The sequence below is a fragment of the Eleutherodactylus coqui genome, chromosome 8, assembly GCF_035609145.1.
Source record: "Eleutherodactylus coqui strain aEleCoq1 chromosome 8, aEleCoq1.hap1, whole genome shotgun sequence".
Taxonomy (NCBI): Eukaryota; Metazoa; Chordata; class Amphibia; order Anura; family Eleutherodactylidae; genus Eleutherodactylus; species Eleutherodactylus coqui.
In genome coordinates this window covers 95,160,610-95,186,346 of record NC_089844.1, presented here as the reverse complement: position 1 = coordinate 95,186,346, position 25,737 = coordinate 95,160,610, and the positions used below count along the sequence as shown (strand labels likewise).

At 43.0% G+C, this 25,737-nt stretch overlaps 1 protein-coding gene across 5 annotated transcripts in view; it reads right to left on the bottom strand.

Moving 5' to 3' along the window:
• PARD3B (par-3 family cell polarity regulator beta) overlaps nt 1–25,737 on the bottom strand; it is a 1,131,600-nt gene that overhangs the window by 697,381 nt on the left and 408,482 nt on the right. For all 5 annotated transcript variants that reach the window (XM_066576076.1, XM_066576075.1, XM_066576074.1 and 2 more), the window contains exons 13-15: nt 25,097–25,181; nt 2,869–2,968; nt 788–855 (exon numbers count right to left, since the gene is read on the bottom strand). In XM_066576076.1, the coding sequence (XP_066432173.1) occupies nt 788–855; nt 2,869–2,968; nt 25,097–25,181 (253 nt within the window). The remainder of the gene's footprint in view (nt 1–787; nt 856–2,868; nt 2,969–25,096; nt 25,182–25,737) is intronic.

Below are 25,737 nucleotides of genomic sequence, written 5' to 3'. Positions count from 1 at the left end.
TATATATCTTGCTTATAAATAGGAAAACAATGAAACCACATACTCCACGCAGTGCATTTTACCTCTACCCCTCTATGCCCGTACTAGTAAAAGACATACTGACGCATAGCATGATATTCACTAGACTTTAATTTCACGTCTACTAGGCAGTTTTTTTGTATTTGAATTCTAATCTTGTCATGATATTGGAAACATGTGATAGAACCCAGAAACATAGTAAAAACTGAGGTAACCACAACATCCGTATATACATGTAACTGAAATACATATAGACTGCTGATATATTACCGCTTGTAAAATGTGTAAATTAACATAATTTGCACTAGTAAACCAAGTGTGCATTGTGTTAGCCACAGTAGGCTGGCTGTTGAGGCTAGAATTCCAATCATGTCAGGCTCTTTTCACACTACAATTTTATCCCCAGCACTGATCCAGTCTCGGGTTTCTATCTTCTATGCAGAAAACTGTATAGGAATGGAAACAGAATGGAATCATATGTGAAACAGAAATCTTCTAGGTCTCCAATTCACAAGGTCTCCGTTCCCGCCAGTGTTTTTAGCTGAAGAGAAAGATCCGAAAAATGGTGCCTTTTTTTGGCTATAAGGATTTAAATAGATGGAAATCATGTGAAACAAAGACCAACGAGGTCTCGGTCTTACATATTAAATCCTATGGTTTCATCCTTATGTAGTTTTCTGCATAGAAGATGGAAAGCCAAGACAGTACAGGCGCTTGATATAAAATTGTAGTGTAAAACAGCCTCATTACCCAAGATAATGGTTCTTACCGAGATCCATGCTCTTTGACGTCTTCAGATTATAGCTATCAGGTTGTTGAGAACTTGCCATTCCTGAACTATTCACAAAGAATAAAAAAAAAAAACAAATTAATATTTTTCTCCTTAGGAAACTAAAAGTGTTTTCAAAAATATCAACAGCCAATATATTATGTAGTGGACTTCACGTAACACTACAATCTTTTTTTTTTTAATTAACAACCGTCTGCTTTAAAGAGTCTGCTCTGGAGATTTCATTCAAATGAACATGTATACAAGACCATGATATTAGTGTTATCCCAGTATCGGCCCACTGAAATAATGGTCTAGGTGAGCTCTCTTGAAGTTGGTCTAATATGAAAATCCTGCTTCCCCTGGAGACCTATTATTTTACCATGTACTCATCTATACCCTCTATAACCCTCTATCACACAGATTGTCTTTGCTATTACAGATAAATGTAGACTTCTAGGGTTACAAATGAAGCTGTTCAATATAATTGTATTTATACAGAACTCACAGAAAGACAGAAAAGATGACACTAACACATCTGTGTGTCTTGAAACAATTTTAACAAAATTGCTATAGCATGACAGGCATTTCTCCAATCATGTCGTTTAGTTAGGAATATCAATTAAGAACATAAGAGGATGTCAAAATGAAAATGAAGTTGTGTAAAATATCTTAGCACAGATGTATGCAGTAGTAATCATTTCCCACTGAGAGATATGCTCTAGCTACTACTATATTGTAGCCCACTTACCATATTGGCTACTTTGTGGCACTTTGAATCTTGATCCACAAATTGTTTACATCAATTTGCTCAGCCTACTCTATAACATGCTGCCCACAGCATATGGGACACTATATACACGCGTCAATTATTAGGCTCTAAGGATGTCAAAAAGGGGCCCCTGCTTAGAACCTGCCTACTGACGGCAAGAGTGGAAAACTACTAATAAGCAGTAGTTCTCTCGTTGATGACCTTGGGCTGTCCATGTTTTACATGGACAGACATTTGCCTGAATGGCCAACATGTAATACTACATTTCCTCTGAAATGACTGCTGTAGGGAAAATGATCAGTCAATGGCAACTTCTCAGGAGCAGGTGTTATAGCGATCAGCATATAATAATATGTAATGTAGGATTATTTAAATAGGCATTGTTTACCAGGAATTTTGGTCAATCATCTAGATCTCCATACATTTCAGAGAAAAGTTACTGTAGGTGCCATGAGTAAATTATTAGATGGAAAATAAGTGAAATTTATGTAACAAAACAACTTCCAAGAAGTTTGTGTTTTTAGTTAACTCACTTCTGTTTTACATAAAAGGGAAATAGATCAAAGTAGTATGGAATATCTTCCGGTGAGAGCATTCATACACTGTGGGATTATATCAAGGGGTTCCATCACAGCTGCCGAGAACAGCACTGTGACAAAACCCCTAAAAGGAGCCAAATAGAACCATGCACATGTATTAGTATTATGGACAACACTTTGGTGTCCGTTTTACGAGTGTTCCGCTTGTTTCCGCTCCAACTACAATATTCTATACTTCAAATAAAACTGAAAAAAAGTTGCATGGTTCCATTCGGTGGTTCTGTTTCAAAGAAGTTTTCGGAACCCCCTGATGTAATTAGACAGCGTAGTAAATAACACTGTGTGAACGCTCCATAACAATTTGCGTTCACCACAAGTCAGATAAAGTAATGTTTAAGGAATAGGGATGAGCGAGTATACTCGCTAAGGCACTACTCGCTCGAGTAATGTGCCTTAGCCGAGTATCTCCCTGCTCGTCCCGAAAGATTCGGGGGCCGCCGCAGCTGACAGGTGAGTTGCGGCGGGGAGCAGGGGAGAGCGGGCGGGAGAGAGAGATCTTCCCTCCGTTCCTCCCTGCTCTTCCCCGCAGCTCCCCGCCCTGGGGCGGCACCCGAATCTTTCGGGACGAGCGGGGAGATACTTGGCTAAGGCACATTACTCGAGCGAGTAGTGCCTTAGCGAGTATACTCGCTCATCCCTATTAAGGAACCATCTGAATGACAATACCTTTATGACTGTCTCCAGAACAGGAAGAGGAGTAATAAACATACCTAAAGTTGGAGTACTCCACTATAATATGTTCTCTCGGATGAGGCGGTAAAGGAGGAGGAATATCTTTCTCCGAAGAACTTTCATCAAAAAAGGTAGAATCTGCAAATATTAAAAATATGCGATATAAATATAGTGTTGTTAAAAGCATATTTTCAACCTAAATGAAGACTCTTCTGCTTTTGTTGACTTAACATTTAGCAATAGCCTTCAACCCTCCAATAAACTTGCAATGTAAGTAGAGGTTTTTAAAAATGTATTTTTTTTTCAAGATCACTATGTTCTAAACTGAAGGAAGACCAAATGAGATTCATTTCTGTGCTCCACTAAATAGTTTGATAATGTCAAATGTTTCTGTGCTGTGAATTTCAGATGCTGGATTACATACTGTAAATTTAATTTTCAGACACCGAATGAACATTCGCCTCGGCTACAGAACACTTACACATTTTACATTTCTTGAACTTACTATTGTGACATATGTTTCTGCTAATCTTGACTGCCTATTGTCTTCCTTTTCTCCTTCAGTGGCATATCCGAAAGCAAACATGGCACAGATGGGCTTTGGCTTGATATTGTTTGATCATATGGTGAATTCTTCCTTTAAGAATACCCATAGGATATGTGAAAAATGGTCATTTGGAATGCAGTGTTCTTAAAGCATGTAATTCTTCCGTAAGAAACAACAAACAGAATTTAAAACGCTTTCAGCGGCGGAATGTTCTGTTTGATTTATCCAGAGCACACCGCAATGCGTGTAAATTGAACACAATTTAAATCTGTAGGCTTGTCACTACAAGCAGCTCAGGAAAGATGATATGCTAGAAAGTGAAAAGATACGCTGATAAACCATACACCAAAGCAAATTGATAAATGCAGATTCTAAAGGTACAAAAGCAAAATAACTTTCAGTCTAGTCCACAACTTAACACAGAGATTGATGCTCAGAGATGCGGAGATATACAGCGACAAAGCAGAATTTAAAAGCCTGACGAGTGCTGTGGGGTCAATATTTTTCTTGACTTCAGAAATCAAAAGAACTATTTATACTACATTTCATTCCCTTTTTTTTTTTCAAGTAATGGAATTGTTTAGGGATTGGAGAGAGTCCAGTTATAGTGGAAGACGCACAGAAAGTACACAAAAGATGAAAATGAAAGTTAATAAGTTAATGATATTTCAAGTGTCTGAGGTTAGGCAGAATTCTACTCAAGATTCTATCCTATTGCCATGTCATTAGTGTGATTTACATCCGGATTACGTTGCATTGTTATTCTCTTTCATTCAAAAGAAAGGATTTGAAAAAAAATAAACTTTAAGTCCAATCATGTTGTAAAAACATAGCCAAAGAATCTGCAATATCAACCGGAAAAAAATTAAGACTGCAAATCAAATAATGTTAGGAATTAAAGGAGGTTTTGAAAGTAAAAAAGAAGCTAAATTAACAAAATTCTTAAATGTTTTTCAAATTATTTGCCCTTCCTTTGTTGCCACTGTAAATCCTTAAATCAATGGGAAAAGGGGGAAAAAAACTGAAATAGGGACTCACAAGATAACGAGGACCTTTGGCAGGGGTTGCTTATGTATTTTGGCCAAATTATTAACTTCTACCTCATATTTATCAGTATCTATGTTTTTTTTAAATTTTTTTGCAGTAAGCAATCTGGTTTTTAGGTGCTGGGGGAGCCAGGGTGCCAGTCCGGTGTGGTTAACTTTGAGGTACAGGGCAACCTGCTAGGCTGAATTGTATGTGGCATCAATAATGGATTGTAAGCCTGCAAGGTACTGAATGGGACTTGGCACCCTTTGTTAGCTATATTAGTGTGCAAGTATTCACTCCCCCCCAATATGTGGTAGGTGTTTGAGTTGGATGTTTTTTTCAGTATCTTGCACTTGTGAAAATGTTCTTGCCTATTGCAATCTGCCTGTCGGCATTCTGTTCAGAGATGGTGTTTTCCCCTGACAGCGGCTATACTTAACAATATACTAATACAAATTGTATATTAAGTATAGCCACTGTCACTGTAAATTCTTCACTACATATTTTTACACCGCTACTTCATGACATGACCACCACATAGACAATGTGTCACATAGATCAGCCACTGAAGCAACTTCACTATGGTGAACTCGTCACTGTAATGGATCAGAATTGGCTGGCCTATTAGGATGATACGTCCGCATACAGTCGTGTAAACAGAAGTGATCAGTGGCAGTGGGTGAATAGTAAGGAAGTCGCCTTAATTAAAACCCATAGAAAAGCTTTGCTGAGACTTTAAGAAAATGGTTGCAGCATGCAGACCCAAATTACTACTTTACTGGAGGCCATTGCCCATGAGGAATGGGCTAAGGTTCTTCAAGAACAGTATCGGAAGTTGGTGTCTGGCTATGAATCACGTATGAAGCAGGTGATAATAAAAGGGTGCGCTACCAAGTACACAAGACACCTGTCAAGTAGTGGTTGAATAATTCTGAGGTTGCAGTAGTCATGAGAAGTGGCATTGTGTGTTGAATTTGGAGAAACCACTTGTCATTTTAGTTGTGTTAAGTTATTTCAATTTTTCTTGTTTGTCTTTTTTGATAGTTTTTTTTTTTTTGCAAACAAATGAAAGCCTCTAAATTTGGCAAAAGAATAGTAGCAGTTTAAGGCTGGCCATACATTTTGATCAACTGCACCTGTCAATTTTGCAGAGTCCAGACGATCGCCTTATATGTATGGTGGCTTCCTGAAGCTACTTTGACAGCAGTGGTCAAAAGAGAAGGATTGTCGATTGGATTTCCACTGCTGAATCCTTTCTCCTCAAGAAGATAAGCCACTCCTGCATTAGCTGCCTCCCCTTTTTGCATATTCAGAATGCAAGCATGCCATATGAGCATAAAGTGGCATCTGTCACCTATATGCTCCCATGTTTACAAAAAAGTGTAGCGCATGGTACACTTATCTTTACAGGATACCTCTGTATGGAATGGCAAAAAAAATAAGCTAAAATATACTGGCCCATCGGAGGACAAAAGGAAGTTCTTTTGGCTTTCTTCGGGCGAATAAGGATCAACAGATGTGTTTGCTGTATGCACTAGAGTGCTCCCAATGTACATAGGGTAAATGCAGTGAGGAAGTACCCTAACTTAAGACCCATTTACAAGAAGCGATGATCGCTTAAAAATCGCTAAAAAGCAATCGTTTGAGCGGTAATTGTTGCATCTAAATGTGCGCCCATCGTGCACTTGTCGTGCACTGCTGGCTGATCTTTAAATTCAGTCCAACCTAAAAATCGTCATTCAGCCTTATCAGCAATTCTCCGAGGGGAAGTGCTGATAGCATTGTTTCCCCGTGGAGAACAAAGGATTTAAGCGCAGATAAGAGCCTCTGGATATTAACTGCTTTCAGCTAAGGCTTCATTTGCACACTAAATTGCTCTTAAGTAGCTACTTAATAGTTTATGCAAAATTATCACTCAAAGCTGTCACTCAACTGTCGTTTGAGCGATCTTTGAGCGATCATCGGGCCGTGTAAATGGGCCTTTACTTGCCAAGCTGCTGTGATTACAGAGACAGAGAGGCCTTGTTCAAGGTCAGGCAGTCATAATTTATTTTGGGCTGCACAACCTATCCATGTCTATTCCATACAAATATCATACAAGTTTTGAGCTGATAAACAGGGCCATACAGAAAAAAATAAACACAATGAATACAGAAATACATTATTTAGAGACTATAGCCAGATTCTCTCTCCTTCGCTATGAGTATCAGCAGTTGTTTACAAAGAAAATCAGTATGGCAATAAATAAATAAATAACATCCCACAGTATTACATGGAAAACCCTACAGGAACAGGGAACATGTCTACTAACTTTAAAAAAAGGTCCATTATTGGCTACTGGAAAGGAAGGGAAACACAAGTATTACATAAAGGACTTGGAGCAAGAAATATATCAAAGTGTACTGACAGGGTCAGACACAAAATTGGGACATGAAAAAGAATCAGTCTTCCAAATTGTACAAATACTGACAGTGTAGCCCTGAGACACTCAACAAAAGGATTCCCATTACATTAACCTAGACATTACAAAGGAGGCAGTCTCACTGACATGGAGTCATGCGAGCACTTAGGATACTGTGCTCAGTCTGAAATACTTCAATAAAACATCAATGAAGAAGATAAGAATTTTTAAAAAGCATTTTCCTTGAAAAAAAGAAAATTTAGTGAGCGAGAACTTCTACTGTTACTGTTCAAAAACTGGTAAAGGTGAGCATTATACATATATTTCATTCAGCTATCTACCCAGAGACTAAAATCAAACTTCGAGTTAGTTGGAAGCATATAAAAAACTATTGATATGCAACCTGTTTTTATGAAAAGACAAGGGTCAGCCATCAAATAAATCAACCAGATACTCATTGCCGAGTGTGTGAGAGTATCTGTAAAAAGATCTGTTGCATCACCTCTCATGGTGAATTGCAATGCTGGCTAGTATGGTTGATTCCTATGGGAGTCACATGTAGATATTTAATGTAACAAGTACAGAGCACCTTTCAATGAGTACAAATCAGGCACACGCATGATGGAGAGGGGATCATGGATGGAAAGTATGTCTCCTACCTCGTAGTGCTCGTTCATGTCACAATAAAACAACTATTCATTCACCTTCTCAATCCTTAAAGGGAAGTGTGACCTGTTATTTTGATATTCCTGTATTATTTTGTCTTCATGTACCCAAATGCATTTGACTTTTTCTTAGCTTTATTAAGTATACAGAAGCAGTTAGGTCTTACCCGGAAGTATTGCTTATGTCCTAAAAGAATGAATATATAAACACACTTTATAAATGTGGATAACACACAAATGTAAGAAGGAAACACAAACCAGGGGAGGCAGGGAATCTAATCCTAAACAATCTGATACGAGAAGACCCTACCGAAAAGTGGAGTGCTTGCCCTGAAGAGGGCGAACCCACATCAGGAACCTGGGACAAGCCTGACGTTTCCTAAATGATGACAGGGAAGACACATTTAATGAATAATAAACCACAAGAATACCAGAAAAAATATGTACAAAACACCCCAGATGAATAAGTATATCACTAGCAAACTTATCCTAACTGAAATGCAGGTCAGGACCTGGAGCTGCCAAGAAGTCCAGAAACACCTTCTGACAAAAAGTATAACCAGTGTCCTTTGTGAGGAGGAGCCAGAATAAATATACACAAACTAAAAGCTGATTGGCTGGCTAGTATGCCCATTTCCTAGCCAACCAATCTGCCGAAACACCAATAGAGAAGTTTATCTCTGAATAAGGATCCACTTCCTTGTGTGCAAATGAGCTTCCGTGTTACATAAATTGCCTATCTATTCCACTATCATAAACAGAAAAAAAATAAACACATCATGTAAGATTAGTCTATAAATGTAACAACACCACAAGGGCAGGATATCTTTGAACTTGTCACATGGCTTCTTGTTATACGCATCTAGAAAGCAAATTACGCTCATGAGAGTTACCTTAGGCAAGCTTGAAATAAATGTTACACAAGCCAGATAATTGCTCTGCGGTTCTCTAACCAGTCACGATTCAAGCATCCATATGTCCCGGCTTGTAAAGGGGTTCCCAGTGAGGCAGTGATTGTATTTAATCACAGGTTACTGTTTTCTAAATTATGCAGGGATAGTCTTTTAAACTGCCCACTGCAGAAACGCTTAACAAATACATTAGGTTTTTTTTTAATTATTGCGGCAAACAATCAGAAACGCACCCAAAAAGTTAGAATTTCATAGTGTTGTTTACAGACAGGATCTATTCATGTATCGTAGAACATCATTTAATAAAAGTTAACTATCAATAACTTTCAGTGGTGAACTTGGCTGAACAATAAAGGTCGCCCAAAATATAGAACTGCATGACAGCTGAATACCATATGGTAAATATACTTACAATTCCCATCATGTGGGAAGGAAAAAAAAACCCTTATTCCTAAGGTTGCAGTAAAACACATCATATTCTTCTCAACAGCTAAATTAGAAGAAAAGTACTTTATATTCATAAGATCAGAGTTGTATATTCCGTGGTAAAATGTTGACCTCTACATTTGCTTAACAACACCGTGCACATATGTGAAATAAATAACTATTTCTATTATCCATTGGCAGTAAATTGACAGCAGATGGTATGAATTCCATAACTAACTCAACTCTGGCAGCAGGTTTACGGGTGCACAAAGTGGAATTTATTGGATAAGATCTGGAGTCCTTTACAGTGAAGTATAGAAAAAGTGAAGAGCTCTGATAAATACAACCGCACCGCAGGTAATAAGGAGGCAATGTCCCATCTTTTAACATTTCTCCACTTAACATTCGCAGTACTATGTACAGTACAGTCGCCTACCCATAGTTCCTGCAGAATAAGCATTACTATTATACTTAAAGAGTTAGCCAGGCAGAACAAAAGTTTGAAAACTGGTTAGAGCGCTGCACAAACATAAAAGATAGCATACCTCGTCCAATCCCCACCGCTCACATCCCACTGATGCCCAATGCTGATGTCTACTTCCTGCGGCAACGAGCCAACGATGAGGTCACAACACCAAGGACATGTGATCATTGCAGCCAATCATTGGGCCACTTTGACCAGTGATTAGCTGTAGCAGTCACATGTCTGTGTCGGAATGTCATTACTGCTGCAAGTGGAAGTGAAAACCAGTTGGGGACCGGGCACTGGGGGAACAGGAACAATGGTGGATTGGGTGAAGCGAGTATACTGCGTTTTCTTTTTGGGAAGCACTCGGACCTATTTTCAAAATGTTTTTTCTGCTCGGATAACCCCTTTAGGACAGCTGCACACGGGCATATTTGCATTGCGGAATTCAGAACAGGCATCCGCCCCCGGATTCCGCAGCAAATACCGTCCATAGCATGCTATGGAAAAGCGTTTTCCTGCCCACGAGCGGAAATCAATTGCGATTTTCTGCTCACGGAGGAAAAAAAAAATTGCTGCATGCTCTATTTTAGTGCGGAATCCCCACGGACGGCTTTCATTGAAATTGATGGAAGCCATCCAACCTGCGGTTCGTCCGCAATTAACATTGAAGACAGCTCGCAGATTCTGCATCAATCACCTAGCAACGATGCAAGAAACTATGTACTATGCATGTTCGATGGTTAGCTGTCCGGACCATACAGATAAGAAGAAAAGACGACGGGTATGCGGGGTCACCGGACAGACACAGGGTCGAATTCCGCTGAGAGAGCCCACATCCGGAATCCAACCCGGTCGTGTGCAGCCGGTCTTACAGTGAATTTTTTAAAACTGGATATGAGCTGAACTATTTCTCAAAATATTGGCCACCTGGGTGTTTTACTTTAAAGATGATCAGATAGCCATATGTCTGTTTCAGGCTGAATCACGCCATTAGCACCTGCAGTATATTCATGCTGATGCCTCTTCTAATAATATCTAGCAAACTGAGGATTTATACTTACAGATGACTGTGTGATACATTATGCCCCTTCTTGAAGATACCCAAGGAGCCAGAAACTGGATACTTTAGGCTTGCATGATCTAGAGCAGTGATGGCGAAGCTTTTAGAGACCGAATGCCCAAACTGCAACCCAACATGTCAGGGGGCGGGGCTTATCACAACATATGATTTTACCCCCGTCCTTCTAAAAAGGACAGGGCCGCTTCAAAATAGACAACATGCAGATTTTGACTGTTTTTTGGATGCGGAAATGCTGCAAATGTCCTCAGCGGAAACTTCTGTGGAAAATTCTGCAGAATTTCCGCATCCAAAAGCAGTCAAAATCTATACCCTGTCTATTTTGAAACAGCCCTGCCCATTTCTGCCACATGTAAACATACCCCAGTGATAATAGTGACCCCCCCAGCAATAATAATGACCCCCCCACAGCCAGCCCCAGTATGACAGTGATACCCCATAGTGGCCCCCAGTATGACAGCGACACCCCACAACGGCCCCCAGTATGACAGCGACACCCCACAGCTGCCCCCAGTATGACAGCGACACCACACAGCGGCCCCCAGTGTAGTAGCGACACCCCACAGCGTACCCCAGTGTAATAGCGACACCCACCAATGGCCCCCCAGTGTAATAGCGACACCCCGAAGCGGCCCCCAGAATAATAGTGACACTCCACAGCGGCCCCTAGAGTAATAGTGACCCCCCACAGTGGCTCCCAGATTAATAATGAGACCCCATAGCGGCCCCCAGTGTAATAATGACACCCCACAGCGGCTCCCAGTGTAATAGTGACACCCCACAGCGGCCCCCTGTATTATAGTGACACCACCCTTCCCCAAGACCCATATACTTACCCCCTCCTCGTCTGCTCAGTGTTGCTGCTGGCATTGGTCCCGTGCAAACTGTGACGTCACTGTGCTGCCGGATGCCTCCTCCCCCTGCTCTCGCGGAACTAAGTAGTAGGAGATGTTGGGGGAGGGGTATGCCGGCTGCACACTGACGTCACAGTGTGCGCCAGGATCAGCGCTGCTAGCAGTGCAGCTGAGTGAATGCCGGCAGGGGACTGGCCCCTGGCGGTATTCACAAGTGGTAAGCTGCCGATGGCGGCGTGTGCCAGCAGAGAGGGCCCTGCATGCCGCCTTTGGCACGTGTGCCATAGGTTCGCCACCACTGATCTAGAGCATGGCTTCTGAATATTTTTGTACTGGTGATGCCCAAGACTCATCAATGGTTAACGCTTCCCCAATGTATCTTAAATGTATCGTATGTATCCTGTTTATTATTAAAATAAGTACACAAGGGGGCGTGGCTTGTACATGGCCGGGTGAGCAGCTTCCTTCAGTAGCTCCCCGCCACTACCGACCAACATAAAGAAATTAGGCACTCACTGGCAGCAGAAATAACGCTCAGCCAACCATGACAGGGAGGAGAAAGCAGCAGGAGGGTCCAGGAGCAGCGGAGGGGAAAAAAACTGGACAGATCGGCCGCTTCTTTGGAGCTCCAGACGCCGCACGGCAGGCACCTAAGATGGCTGCGACACGTGGGCGCTCCACACCTCGGCAGCCCACACAGAGAGATGAGCCTAGCAGAGCTGACAGGAGCACAGCGGAGGACACAGGAGAGCACCGGGAGCGGGGTAGGATATCATCAGCCAGCGATAGCAGCAGGCAGTCCTCCCCCTCCCTCTCCCCCTCCAGCACGGCAGAGACACATGAGGCTTGCATAACCTCACAGAAGCAGGCACCTGCAATGCCCTCCGTACACAATGAGAGGGAGAAGTCTCCCCCCTCCAGCCTCACAAACCCCCAGCAACACAGAAGCCCTATAGGTGGGAAGTCACCCTCATTGATCCCTGCCTCTAGGACAAGGGAAAAAGCCTCCACATCCAGAGCTGCTGACCCCCCTGAGGCACAGAACTCCTCACAAAAGCTACCACCTGCCGCTGCAGCAGCCCACAGGGCTAGAGATAAAGCCCCCTCCCCCAGTGCTGCAAATAAATATGGGACTTGTAGTACTGCACAGAACACAGAGCAGACAGTGCCCCCAGCCCACAGTAGTGGGGGAGGGCTGCACACACCTAAGGCAGCAGGCACTTCTGGGACTTGTAGTTCTACACAGGAGGGAACACGTCCCAAACAAAGCATCCCCCCAGCACTGGGCGCAGAGTCAAGCGGGAAAGACACCACAGAACAGGAAGCGGATTGGGATTGGAAAAAGCACCTAAAAACCCTTCCTACCACAACTGACATCATACAGCTATTTCAACAGTTCGAAGAGAAACAACTGCAAGCTCTATCATCCCTTCAAACCGAGGTCCATCAGCTAGGACACAGGGTTAACGAGCTGGAGGAAACGCAAGAAGAAACTCACTCCACCCTGACCGCACACGACCAAGCGATAAAAGCCCAAGCTGCACAAATCACAGACATCATGTCACACCTAGAAGATCTGGAAAACAGACATCGTAGGAACAACCTGCGCATAAGGGGTCTACCCGAAGACATAGGGAACGACCAACTGGAAGCATGGGCGCAAAACTTTTTCTCCTCACTGCTACAAAGACCAGCAGACCAACAACTTGAAATTGACCGTATACACAGGGCCCTGGGTCCGAGATCAACAGATCCCAAAAGACCACGTGACATCATCTGCAGAGTCCATTTCTTCAAAGAAAAAGAGGCAATCATCAGACAAGCACGCCTATGCAAAGACCTAGCTCACGAAGGCTCTACGATCCTGATATTACCAGACCTAGCAAGACGCACGCTCCAACAACGCAAAGCTCTAAAGCCGGTGGTAGACGTGCTACGAGAACAAAATATCCCCTACCGCTGGGGATTCCCTTTTCAACTCACGGCCTCAAGAGAGGGGAGATCAGCCTCGTTTAGAACTTTGAACGATCTGCCAAAATTTCTGGAAACCCTAAACTTGCCACCAACTACTCTGCCGGACTGGCCGGCACCACTGTCGCTCCCCACCAGAACACCAAGAGAACAGTGGGAAAAGGCCCATCCAAGACCTCAAAGGAAAACAAGAGGCCGTAGAGACAATCAAAACTAGGATAAAGTCGCCAGAAAGCCCAACAAGGCAATGCCTCAACGCTCGCCAACAGAGAACTCTGCATACTCTTAAAACGCCATATGAAACTACAAAATAAAGAATTGGACAATACAAGACACCCCGCGGCTCCTCAGACAAAGTTCCAACGCTACAGGGAGGAGTGAGATAACCTACCTCATGCATCATGTGGGGGGGGGGGGGGGGGGGGGGTTGGGAGGGGAGTAGAGGGGAAATCAGGGAGACTTGGTTCCAATACGTTATGTTTTGTTCTGCTCTGCTTCTGTCCGTTCTTTCCCCTGTCCGCACTCCCCAATGCACACAACCTAACGGGAAAGCGTGGGACAGATTAAAGTAGGCCCGGACACACCACATTTTCATCCAAGAAAGTCCAGACCTAGCGCAAGTGGGCAACACACAAGACAGGTCACAGTAGTTAGAGTGAGACGGGACGGTTACCTAGTTAATCTCACTGTTTGCCTATTGTTTAACAGGGCCCGGTTAGGACCCCAATCGTCAAGTCGGAGTGAGTGGGGAAACACCCCCGCCATGCACCTCTTCGCCCCCCAAGGGAAGGACGGCTATCCTCGCCGTCCCCGCACTAGTCATCGACTAGTAGCAACCCAAACAACTCTGGACTGGTTTCCGGAGAATCCTTTTTTTCCTACACCCCTCTCTGGGGGTAGTAGAGTTCAACTTTCTCTTAGCTCTCTTTTCTTTTTCTATACCTCCTTGCGCTCGGTGGGTGGAGACTCCTTCGCTGCACCAATTACATGATGGAGTTGACATTTTGCACCTTCAATGTCAGGGGTCTAAACAAACCCGCCAAGAGAGGACAAATCCTCTCCCACCTGCACAGAAAGGGCATAATGATAGCGCTGCTACAAGAAACACACTTTACAGTAGCCAGCACACCGAGATGCACTACACGCCACTACACCACATGGCACCATAGCGTCCATGGGGATAAAAAAACTGGAGGGGTCTCAATAGCAATCCATAAGCAGCTCCCTCATCGCGTGCTGGGATCCATGTCAGACCCCGAAGGTCGATATCTATTCATCAAAATTGCAATGGGGCATCAAGTGTTAACAATCGCTAACATGTACTTTCCCAACCAGGGGCAGGTCCAGTTCGGCTTAAAGACTCTGGAAGTGCTGGCGGAGTTCGCAACGGGATCAAAAGTAGTTCTGGGTGGAGACCTCAATGCGTGTTTGGACCCCCCATTAGATTCATCTACGGGTAAGTCTGGCGTTTCCTTTGCAGCACTGTGCAGATTGAAGAGGGCACTGACTTCCATGAAGTTAGTAGATCTCTGGAGAACCTTACACCCAGGATCCAGGGATTACAGTCACTACTCAGTAGCACATAATAGCTACGGTAGAATAGACTACCTGTTGGTATCACACACACTCCTAGACTCGTTGCCTACAAGTTCTATAGGTAACATGGTATGGTCGGACCACGCTCCGGTCTACGGATCACTGAGGGTGCTTGCGGGGGACCGAGGGGGGAAAAACACGTGGCGGTTAAATGACAATATATTAAACGACGTAATAGGCCTGAAAGAAATCCGATCCACGATAGAAAACTTCAAGGAAGACCACAAACTAGACAGCACAGCAGCCCCGATAAAGTGGGAAGCCCTAAAATGTGTAGTTCGGGGAGTGTGCATATCACATGGAACGAGGCTTAAAAAGGAGCGCTCCCAGAATTTAGAGAAAAAACTGGAGGAGCTGGGAGCCTTAGAAACTTCAAACAAAAAAACACCCTCAGACAAATTACGGGCAGACATATCAAACCTGAGGGGCCAGGTCAGGGACATTTTGGACCAGGCAACCCTTTGCCACAGGGATAAAATTAAGGGGGGCTATTATGAATATGGTGATAAATGTGGCAAATGGCTAGCAAGGGCTGTAAATCCCAAGACTGTTCAGTCTCATATATTTGCCATTAATTCCCCCAACAACGGACTGTTACACTCCACAGGAGAAATCCTTGATAGATTCCAGTCATACTACCAAGGACTGTATAATATTCAAAGCGACACAAACGTTAGCCAATCTAGAGGCGATACAATACTGCAAGACTACTTAAACAAGAATGCCCCTCCCCCTATCCCGACGGAAGCAGCCCAGGAGTTAGAGACGGATATTACAGAACAGGAAGTGGCGGCGGTAATCAAGGACCTGAAAGTAGATAAGAGCCCGGGACCTGACGGGTTCACTCCACGATTTTACAAACTATGCGGGGATTTGCTGGGCCCTATCTTGGTAAAATCGTTCAATGCTATATCAAATAATTGTCCCTTCCCATCACAAGCCCTACAGGCAATCATCACGGTTCTGCCCAAGCCGGGGAAGGATCCGCTAGAGTGCAGTAATTACCGCCCCATCTCACTTCTCAACATAGATACAAAAATCTTTTCCAAAATAATAGCCACACGACTGCAACCCCTAGTACCAAAATTAATCCATAAAGAACAGGTTGGGTTCGTACCGGGCCGCGAAGCTAGGGATAATACCCTCAGAACCCTCTCCATCATCCTAAGGGCACAGAAATCCAGGAATCCCCTTAGCCTATTGACAGTCGATGCAGAAAAAGCTTTCGACAGGGTCCACTGGGGCTTCCTGGAAGCAACGTTACAAAAGATAGGCCTAGGATCAAGGGCTAGAGAATGGATTATGGCTCTATACAAAAACCCATCGGCAAAAATAAGAGTCAATGGGGCCCTTTCACAGCCCTTAAAAATAGGAAACGGGACCAGACAGGGATGCCCATTGTCACCCACATTATACATACTTGTCATGGAATCCCTAGCAAATGCTATAAGAAACAACCCCAACATCAAGGGCTACAGGACGGAGGCCTCGGCACAGAAGTTGGCTCTGTTTGCTGACGATCTGCTAATTTTCATGACCAACCCCACAATCGCCCTCCCTAGTATCCTTAAAGAATTCGAACTATTCGGAAGATTGAGTAACTTTAAAGTGAATACACATAAATCTGAAATTCTAAATATCACGGTCCCACCAGAAGAAGCAGCCCAATTAAACAACTCCTTCCCCTTCCAGTGGCGTACAGACAAAATAAACTACTTGGGAATAACTTTAACCTCAAATCCAGACCAACTCTTTGAGCTTAATTACAAACCGGCGCTCTCCAAACTAGAGAAAGACTTACAATTGTGGAGGTCCTTAACAATGTCATGGTTCGGTCGGATTAATGTCTTAAAAATGGTCTCCCTACCTAGACTTTTATATCTATTTCAGACTCTTCCCATTAAGCTCCCTAGAGACTTTATGACTCGTGTCAGACGAATAACGACGAAATTTGTCTGGGGGAGATCCAGGCCACGACTAAAATTTAAAACACTCACTAGAACTAAGGAAGCGGGAGGAGTAGGCCTTCCAGACTTTGATTTATATTACAAGGCAGCAATATGCAAATGCATCCTGGATCTTCTACACAATAGAAGCACCAAACTTTGGGTGAATATGGAACAGGAAACAATACCAGGGGAAGCAAGGGGTTTGTTCTGGATACCCAGGGGTGAAAACAGGAAAGAACTGAGACTGCCTCCCCTCTTAACAAATATTTTAGAAATTTGGGACAGGTTTGGGAAAAGAAAAGGCTTGGTGTCGTGTCCTGGACAACTCACCCCACTTGTAGGAAACCCTGGGCTGCCAATTCCGACAGATGACGGATCGCTAGTAGCTAGGCTAGGGGTCACCACACCATGCATCAGAGATGTGATGGAAAATGGGCATCTCAAAACATTAAAAGACATTCTGGGATCCGGGGGTCCGGTAGCCGGAGCGTGGTTCCAGTACTTGCAGATTCAATGTTACGTTCGATCTCTGGGTACAGTGGCAACACTAAACAAACCATTGACGAGGTTTGAGGAGTTGTGTGTGGCGAAGGTACCACCAATGAAAGAGATCTCCCTCTCATATCGCATACTGCTAGCGGAGGAAACAAAAGACGAAGCAGTAGGGTTCAAGGCACAGTGGGAAAGGGAACTGGGGAGACCAGTTCCAGACGGAGATTGGTCAAAAGCTATGACTCTGACACATAAGATGTCAATCTCGGGTAAAATGCAGGAAATGAACTACAAGTTGCTTTCCCAGTGGTACAAAACACCATCCAAATTAGCCAGAATATATCCTCAGCTATCAAGTAGATGCTGGAGATGCGCAGTAGACGAAGGGAACTTCCTACACATATGGTGGTCGTGCCCTGGGATCAAGAAACTGTGGGAAGATGTTAACAGGCTATACAATGCCCTGACCCATGCCGGGATCACCTTCACTCCGGAAATGGCCCTGCTATCAATATTCCCAGGTTCCATATCAGGAGCAAAGAAGGGCCTACTCAGATTTTTTATCATGGCCTTGAGGCAGGTGATCCCTAGGCTATGGAAGTCGACAACAATCCCAAATAGAATTACCTGGCTGGAAAACTTAGATAGTATAAAACAACTAGAGGAAACCATCGCCAAGGATAACAACAGGCGCCAGAGGTTCTATGCGACGTGGGCGACATGGGTGGCATTCCGATCTTCCGACCGAATTAAGGAATGGCTCCTGAGAGGGGAAATATCTAGATAAAACACTACGGCTCCAGGAAAATATAAAGTATAAGTTGACGGGGGGGGCGCACCCACCGGGCGCGTGGGAGATCTTTTTTACCTATCCTTCTTAATCTATATCTCTTACTTTCAAGCTCTAATTTCTGAAGTTCTTTCTCTTCATACAATTATTTGGTTAAGAAAAACTAGTCATTTCTTTTCTATGCAAAGTAAGATATATGAACAAGGTTTTTATGTAACTGTTTACACAAGTTGAAAAAATGACTAAATAAAATCCGTTTGAACTTAAAATAAGTACACAAAGAGTCAGCTATACAGACTTAGCAATTATTATAATGACTGGGGATTAGTAATAACTAGAGATGAGCGAGCATACTCGTCCGAGCTTGATACTCGTTCGAGTATTAGGGTGTTCGAGATGCTCGTTACTCGTAACGAGTACCACGCGGTGTTCGGGTTACTTTCATTTTCTTCCCTGAGAAATTTGCGCGCTTTTCTGGCCAATAGAAAGACAGGGAAGGCATTACAACTTCCCCCTGCAACATTCAAGCCCTATACCACCCCCCTGCAGTGAGTGGCTGGCGAGATTAGGTGTCACCCGAGTATTAAAATCTGCCCCTCCCGCGGCTCGCCACAGATGCATTCTGACATTAGTTCAGGGAAAGTGGTATTGTGTTGGAGCTGCTATAGGGAGAGTGTTAGGAGTATTTTCGGTTTCAAGAACCCCAACGGTCCTTCTTAAGGCCATAGAAATCGCAGATCGCACCTATGTGCGATCTGTGATTTCTGTTCTCTTCTCTATATGCGCTCAATGGGGCCGGCGGCAGCAGCGCCGACCCCATTGAGAACATATAGAAGACAAATCATTCTTCTCTGCCACAGCTGTAACAGCTGTGGCAGAGAAGAACGATGTTTGCCCATTGAATTCAATGGAGCCGGCAATACAGCAGGTTCCACTGAAAGCAATGGGCTGCCGGCGTGCGCAGGGATGAATTGTCGGGAAGGGCTTAAATATATAAGCCCTTCCCTGCAATTCATCCAGAAATGTGTTACAATAAAAATATATACCGGCGTATAAGGCGACGGGGCATATAAGACGACCCCCCAACTGTCACCTTATACGCCGGCAATACAGTGGAGCAAAGAATAAAAATCATTACTCACTTCTTCTGACGTTCTGCGGTGCTGCTGCAGGCTGTCGCTCCCTCCTGGTTCCCGGCAGAGCATTGCTTTCTCTACGAAGGGCTTTAAATCCCCGCCTCCAGAAACACACGTGCTTTCAGCCAATCACAGCCAATGACAATGATGTCATTGAATGGCTGTGATTGGCTGTGTTTCTGGAGGCGGGGATTTCAAGCCCTGCGTCCAGAAATCAATGCTCTGCCGTGGACCAGGAGGGAGCGACAGCCTGCAGCAGCGGCGCAGAACGTCAGAAGAAGTGAGTAATGATTTTTATTCTTTGCTCCACTGTATTCCCGGCTTATAAGGTGACAGTTGGGGGGTCGTCTTATACGCCCCGTCGCCTTATACGCCGGTATATATTTTTATTGTAACACATTTCTGGATGAATTGCAGGGAAGGGCTTATATATTTAACCCCTTCCCGACAATTCATCCTGCGATCGCCGGCAGCCCATTGCTTTCAGTGGAACCTGCTGTATTGCTGGCTCCATTGAATTCAATGGGCAAACATCGTTCTTCTCTGCCACAGCTGTTACAGCTATGGCAGAGGAGAACGATCTTTATGTTGACAGTGCGGGGGGCGGGGGGGGGGGGCACTCTTGCCGCTATTGTGGCTTAATAGTGGGACCTGTGAACTTGAGATGCAGCCCAACATGTAGCCCCTCGCCTGCCCTATCCGTTGCTGTGTCGTTCCCATCACTTTCTTGAATTGCCCAGATTTTCACAAACGAAAACCTTAGCGAGCATCGGCGATATACAAAAATGTTCCAGTCGCCCATTGACTTCAATGGGGTTCGTTACTCGAAACGAACCCTCGAGCATTGCGAAAATTTCGTCCCGAGTAACGAGCACCCGAGCATTTTGGTGCTCGCTCATCTCTAGTAATAACTCAATTTACAATATTTTAGCAAGCTATAGTTATAATGCGTTAAGTGTAGAGATGAGCGAACGTGATCGGCTCCGCCCCTTTTCGCCCGAACACCGAACTTTGCGAGCAATTCCGTGCTCGGGCGAAAAAAGTTCGGGGGTCGCCGTGGCAGCGCGGGGGGGTGCGGCGGGGAGTGGGGGGGAGAGGGAGAGAGAGAGGGCTCCCCCCTGCTCCCCGCTGCTGCCGCCCGCGCCGCCGCGCCTCTCCCCGCCCCCCGAAGCTTTACGCGCGGACACTGAAGTCCTCGGCAAAGCCGGTGTCCGGGAGCGTAAGTGTTCGTTAAGAACACGTTCGCTCATCTCTAGTTAAGTGTCAAGTTAATGTTTGCTACATCTGTATAATCATTTCTGTCTAAACCACTTGCCTAGTGACGCTTCAATAGCGGTAGTGAAAAATTTGAGACGCACTTATCTACGGTCTGCTTAGTTTGAATGGGCACTTGCTCACCTCAGGGCAAGAGAAAGCCTTTTTTTAATATAGTTATATAGCGCCAACATATTCCGCAGCGCTTACGTTATATAAAAAAAGGCAAGAATAATGTATATGTCCAATTTTAAGGGGGTTCCCAGTCCTGTGTTAATAAACCTTAATCACTGTGTCATGAAAAAAGTTATTTAACTGTCATATACTTTGTGCTTCTGCTCATCACCATTTATTCTCAAGATCTCTGTTTTCTGCCAGTAAACAATCATATTTGCATCCAGGGATGAGTTTGGGCTTCTTTTTTATGGAACGATTATTGTACAAAAATCGTTACATTGTGTGAATTTGAACGATAATTGTTAAGTGTAAACACGGCTTCTTGTTTGGTTTTCATCTTATGATGGTATAAAAATCATTTGCTCGTCTGTAATTAGGTGCATTTAAACAGTGATCGTTCAGTCGTTCGCATTCACTGGCGCAGAGCCCTGAACGATCTAGTGAATGAAAAATGGAAACAATTTATCTGCATGTGGAAACTGGCTTCATTGTTAAGCTAACGACTCCGCCATCACCCGCTCGGGCCAATGATTTCTCACTCCATGTAAAAGAACCCTTTGATGTATCAGAGCTCTCTCCCCCAATTAACCATAGAGCAGTGTGATCACAACATAGGGACAAGAAAACACAAGGGTTCCCCTTCACTGACAACAAACAGTCATGAAGAAGGATGTTCTGTGGTGAGCTGAAACACAAAGTCCAATGCACAGCTGACATAAGTGATAATCATATGATTCATTAGCGGTATTTACATAAAGGCAACCACTATGAAAAAAACAGACCCTACTACAACCTTTGTGTTGCCACGTGATCCTTTTTTTTCATAGATGGATACATATAAGGGCCCATTTACAGCTGTGATAGGGCTTTCAGCCACAACTTGGTTTCTCCTTTCCGCTTTTTTTTGAAAAAAAAAAAACCTGTTAAAATGGAAATAAATGTTTTGATTGTGTCGCTATTGATTGTAATGGGTTTTCAAAAATAATGGAAAGCTTTCAGTTTTCTTCCATTCCGTTGGGTTTTTGTTTTTACAGAAACAAATAGTGCAGTCTGCTGCTCTATTAATTCCGAACAAAAGAAAACGGAACGTTATTTGGTTTTTTGTTTGTTTGGTTTTTTTTCTAAACCCATTGAAATAAAAAAACCGGGAAAACAAATAATGTTTATTTCCATTTTAATTCCATTCCTCTGCTACAAAATGGATCAGGAACACAGAACTGTGACTGAACCCACCGTAATGCATACACAATACACAGCACCTTTTTAAAACAAAGTTCTATATGAAAAAGAAGGATATTGTCAGTGAAAACATAGTAAATGTCACTAGTAAGATTTTACACTATTATTACTATTATGGGAGGTGGATGAAAATACAAGAATATTCGTGCGAAGAAACTGCTTGGGCCACTAAATATGCAGTAAGCTCATGAAAATACCAAAAGATTTATACACATTATTTTGCTAGGGACCTAAGGCTAAAAAGGATTTCCAAGCAGCTGCAATAATGTTATTTTTCCCAAAAAGTAACTTTTTCATTATACATTTTAGTGTATTTAATCTGCAGTCTCACAAAACTGTAAGTGACTGTGAGTAAAATCAAAGTCTGAGTCTGCTCCTGCCAACTACTGCCTTTCCATCACAAAACCTCATCCACATCGCTGCTACTGTAAGTGCCGCGGATTTTCTGTACAGTGTGTCGGGAAGGAAAATCCCAACAGCATTATAGTAAAGAAAGACTAATTGCAAGCAGAGCCCTGCACCTCTCTCATCCTTAGGACGTCTCAGATTCTGTTTCTAAGGGATTCTTCACATGGCATTTTAGACGTCCGTAAAGTTTGTGTTTTCAATACAAAACAATTTAAAAAAATATATTAAAACATATTGCTGGACTATGATTGGTCAAATGTAGTTTAAAAGTGCATAATTTGACTATATTTGACCCCACTTATGTTTGTATACGTTCTGTGTTTGTGGTAAAGAGTAAAATACCATGCTTTTCTGTCCCACAAAAAAAATATGCTCGTTGGAAGTTTTTTTTTTTACTTTTTATTTTTACATTGCAGTCTAGCAGAAACATAAAGCTTCCCATATGTAATATATACATTTTTTGCTCTCAAATGCCTAAAAAAGAGGGATCAAACACAAACCTTCATTAAAGAGCAAGACTATGCATTAAAAAATGCATACTTTTTATGGAAAAGGGACACAAACATATAGAAACCAATGGCTATGCATTTAGGCCCAGCTCACACTAGCATGCCGTTGCAGCGTATTCTGCGTGCATAGTATGTTGTACCAATCTGTCGTAGGCGGCCATGTTGCTGCTCACACGACTTGCGCGAAATACACGTGCAAGAAAAATCGTAGCATGTCCTATCTTGTGTGTCCAATCGTAGCATGTCCTATCATGAGCATACATGCCAAGATAGGACATGGTGATGAGTGGCACGCAGTCAGTACACAATGTTGTTGTGTACTGACTGTGTGCCTGCCTAGTGTAAGCCCGACTTTACACTAACAAAAATAGTATAGCTATTTTTTTTTTATGTATATACTAAAAAAAACTTTAAAAATGTGACGTCAACAGCCCCTTACAGCTGATAGTAGTTATAATAACCAGGTTGGACAAGAATATGTATATTATTTCTAAAGCACAAGGATATAATTACTACAATACTGCCCCCTATGTACAATAACATAACTAGTTTAATACTTTTCCCTAGGAACAAAAATATACTGCAATTACTATAATACTACCCACAGTGAACCAAGGGCCTAAGGACAATGGACAAATGGTATCATATTTAAAAGGGGTTGTCTGGGAAATTTAAAAATTGAGCAGCGAGCAAGGGATGGTCTAATATAAGCAATCCTCTGTTGGAAAACTCACTGCCCCCCAAGTGCTGCCTCTCTAGTACTCCTGCTGGTTTTGTTTGCTGTCCTACAGGGATCATGTTGTAACAATCATTGATTTTTTTTTTGTTTAGCATTGCTTTTCTTCTTATTTTACACCATCTTCTGCTGGCTGCCTAATTGTGAAATGCCCCGGACACCCTCTATGCGAATGAACTGTGCCACTTTGTGGGACATACAGTGCAAAAGATGCTCTAACACTGGTTTTATCATGTGAGATTATGTATTTGTCCTATTATTCCCATATCTTTAGTCAAGACCACTCCCAGTCACTTCAGACATTGGAGATACTGTTCTGCCAATGCATTATGAAATAATGTGCACAAACCAACTACAGATGTGATATTTTAATACACAGTTCCAATTTCTAGTATTAATATAGCTCATAGTATAGGGTTAGTCACTGCTTCCCCACACGTTAGGCGTGACATTTTCTTAACCCGTTTAGGATCAGGCACAATAAATATATGGCGCTTGGTCCTGGGTTTAAAGCCTAGCCGTATGTAAAATTACAGCAGGAATTTAAGCCTCCTGCTCTGCAATCAATCAGAGACAGGACAGGTTGTCACCTAGACACGAAGGACGATGCTGTTAGTCCCTATTGCTGTCAACAACTTTTCAGTGTGAAGCTGTTTTTTTCCAAGATAGTATGTGCAGGAAACAGAGGTGACAGATCAGCTTGTTTACCAGTGCACACCCAGCTTATATGAAAGCAGACCAAGACTAAAGTCTGCTTTTTCCTCACTTCCCTCCCTCAGTCGCTGTCCTCCATTCTACATCCCTTGCCTCCTGTGCGGACTCTTTTTCACGTTCGCTCCACACTGAAGACTCACCGGTACCACTGTATAACCATCTTATCCTTGTCCCTTCCTTGTACCATCTCCAACTCCCACAGCTGGGCCTTGCACCGAGTACATATATGAACCTACATCTTAGTGCCAGCAACTTTGCTCATCCATCCTCTTACATCTCAATACCGAACAACCAAGAGCAGATTTTGCCTCCTCCCATTCCCAAAGCTGCTTACCAGTCATATGTTCCTCTCTAGATGGACATGGTGTGTGTCAGAGGTGGGTCTAGTAGACATGCCTAATGTGCCACACATAGGTTATATGTAGAGGGCAAATCAGGAGGCTTTTTTTTTTTTAATTAATTTTACAGTGTGTAGATTCTAGTCATCATTTGCAAATTCTTTGGCGCGTTGACAACTATTCTAGTTGCCATCTGGAGCCGTGCCATGGAGACTACAATTCCATAGTATTGGACTGCGCAAAAAAATCAAATACCTGCAACTTTATGCGGCTGCCCCTATGGATAGGTGATTAACATTTTTTATGGGATAACTCATTAACAGAAATAAAAAGAGAGAAAACTGAAAACAAAAGAAACAGGTATAATATACGTAGGCCAACAGATGATAGCTTTATAACAATGGTGCAAACCCCTGTTCTTCATCAGTGGAGGCACTTATTTGTACTCTGTCGAATTAACAGAAGTGTGTTTGCATCGCCTAGAAATACGATACTTACTCTGCAACGAGCATTATTAAAATATACATAAAGAGTTTAACATTCATTTCAATCTAAACAAGTAACAAAAACACAATACCTTTGATCTTGTCTTGTAGGCTGTTATATTCTGTGGCAGGACTTTCTAGGTTAGTTCTTAATACAATTTCTGACTCGGAATGTTCCTAAAACGAATTACAACAAAATAGCATAAATATCCCATTTCTATAATCATCTGCACAGCTACATATGAAAATGGGGCGAGCAAACAAACAAAATCACAGTGCTAGAGCCCAACAGGAAACCATGACCTGCCCAATCGATTGTCCTTGACATATCTGTGATTGCTGCAGTTATTCTTCTACCAATGTGTCCACCAGCATTTTACAAAGTTGGGGGCAGGAAAACCTTTATGCTTTCGGAGTTGTTTTATGTTCAATATGCTTTTTTTCTCTTGCAGAATCCTCGCTTAGCCAATGATTTGAGAATTCTGCATTTATATGCTTATAACTGGTTGTCTTGCACATCAGAAACCTATCTCCATCTGGAAGAAGAGCCTACAGCATCGGCTTCAAAACACAACCAATTCCAGTTGTCCAAAGCAGCTGAGCTCCCGCTTCCACAGATCTAAATTCAATATGTTCTCTCAAAAGTAGAGCAGCCTCAGGGCCGTGCAAAATATCCACTTTCCAACTCTTGTGCTTGGCAGTTTTATATGCAGATTTCCTCAATTATATACAC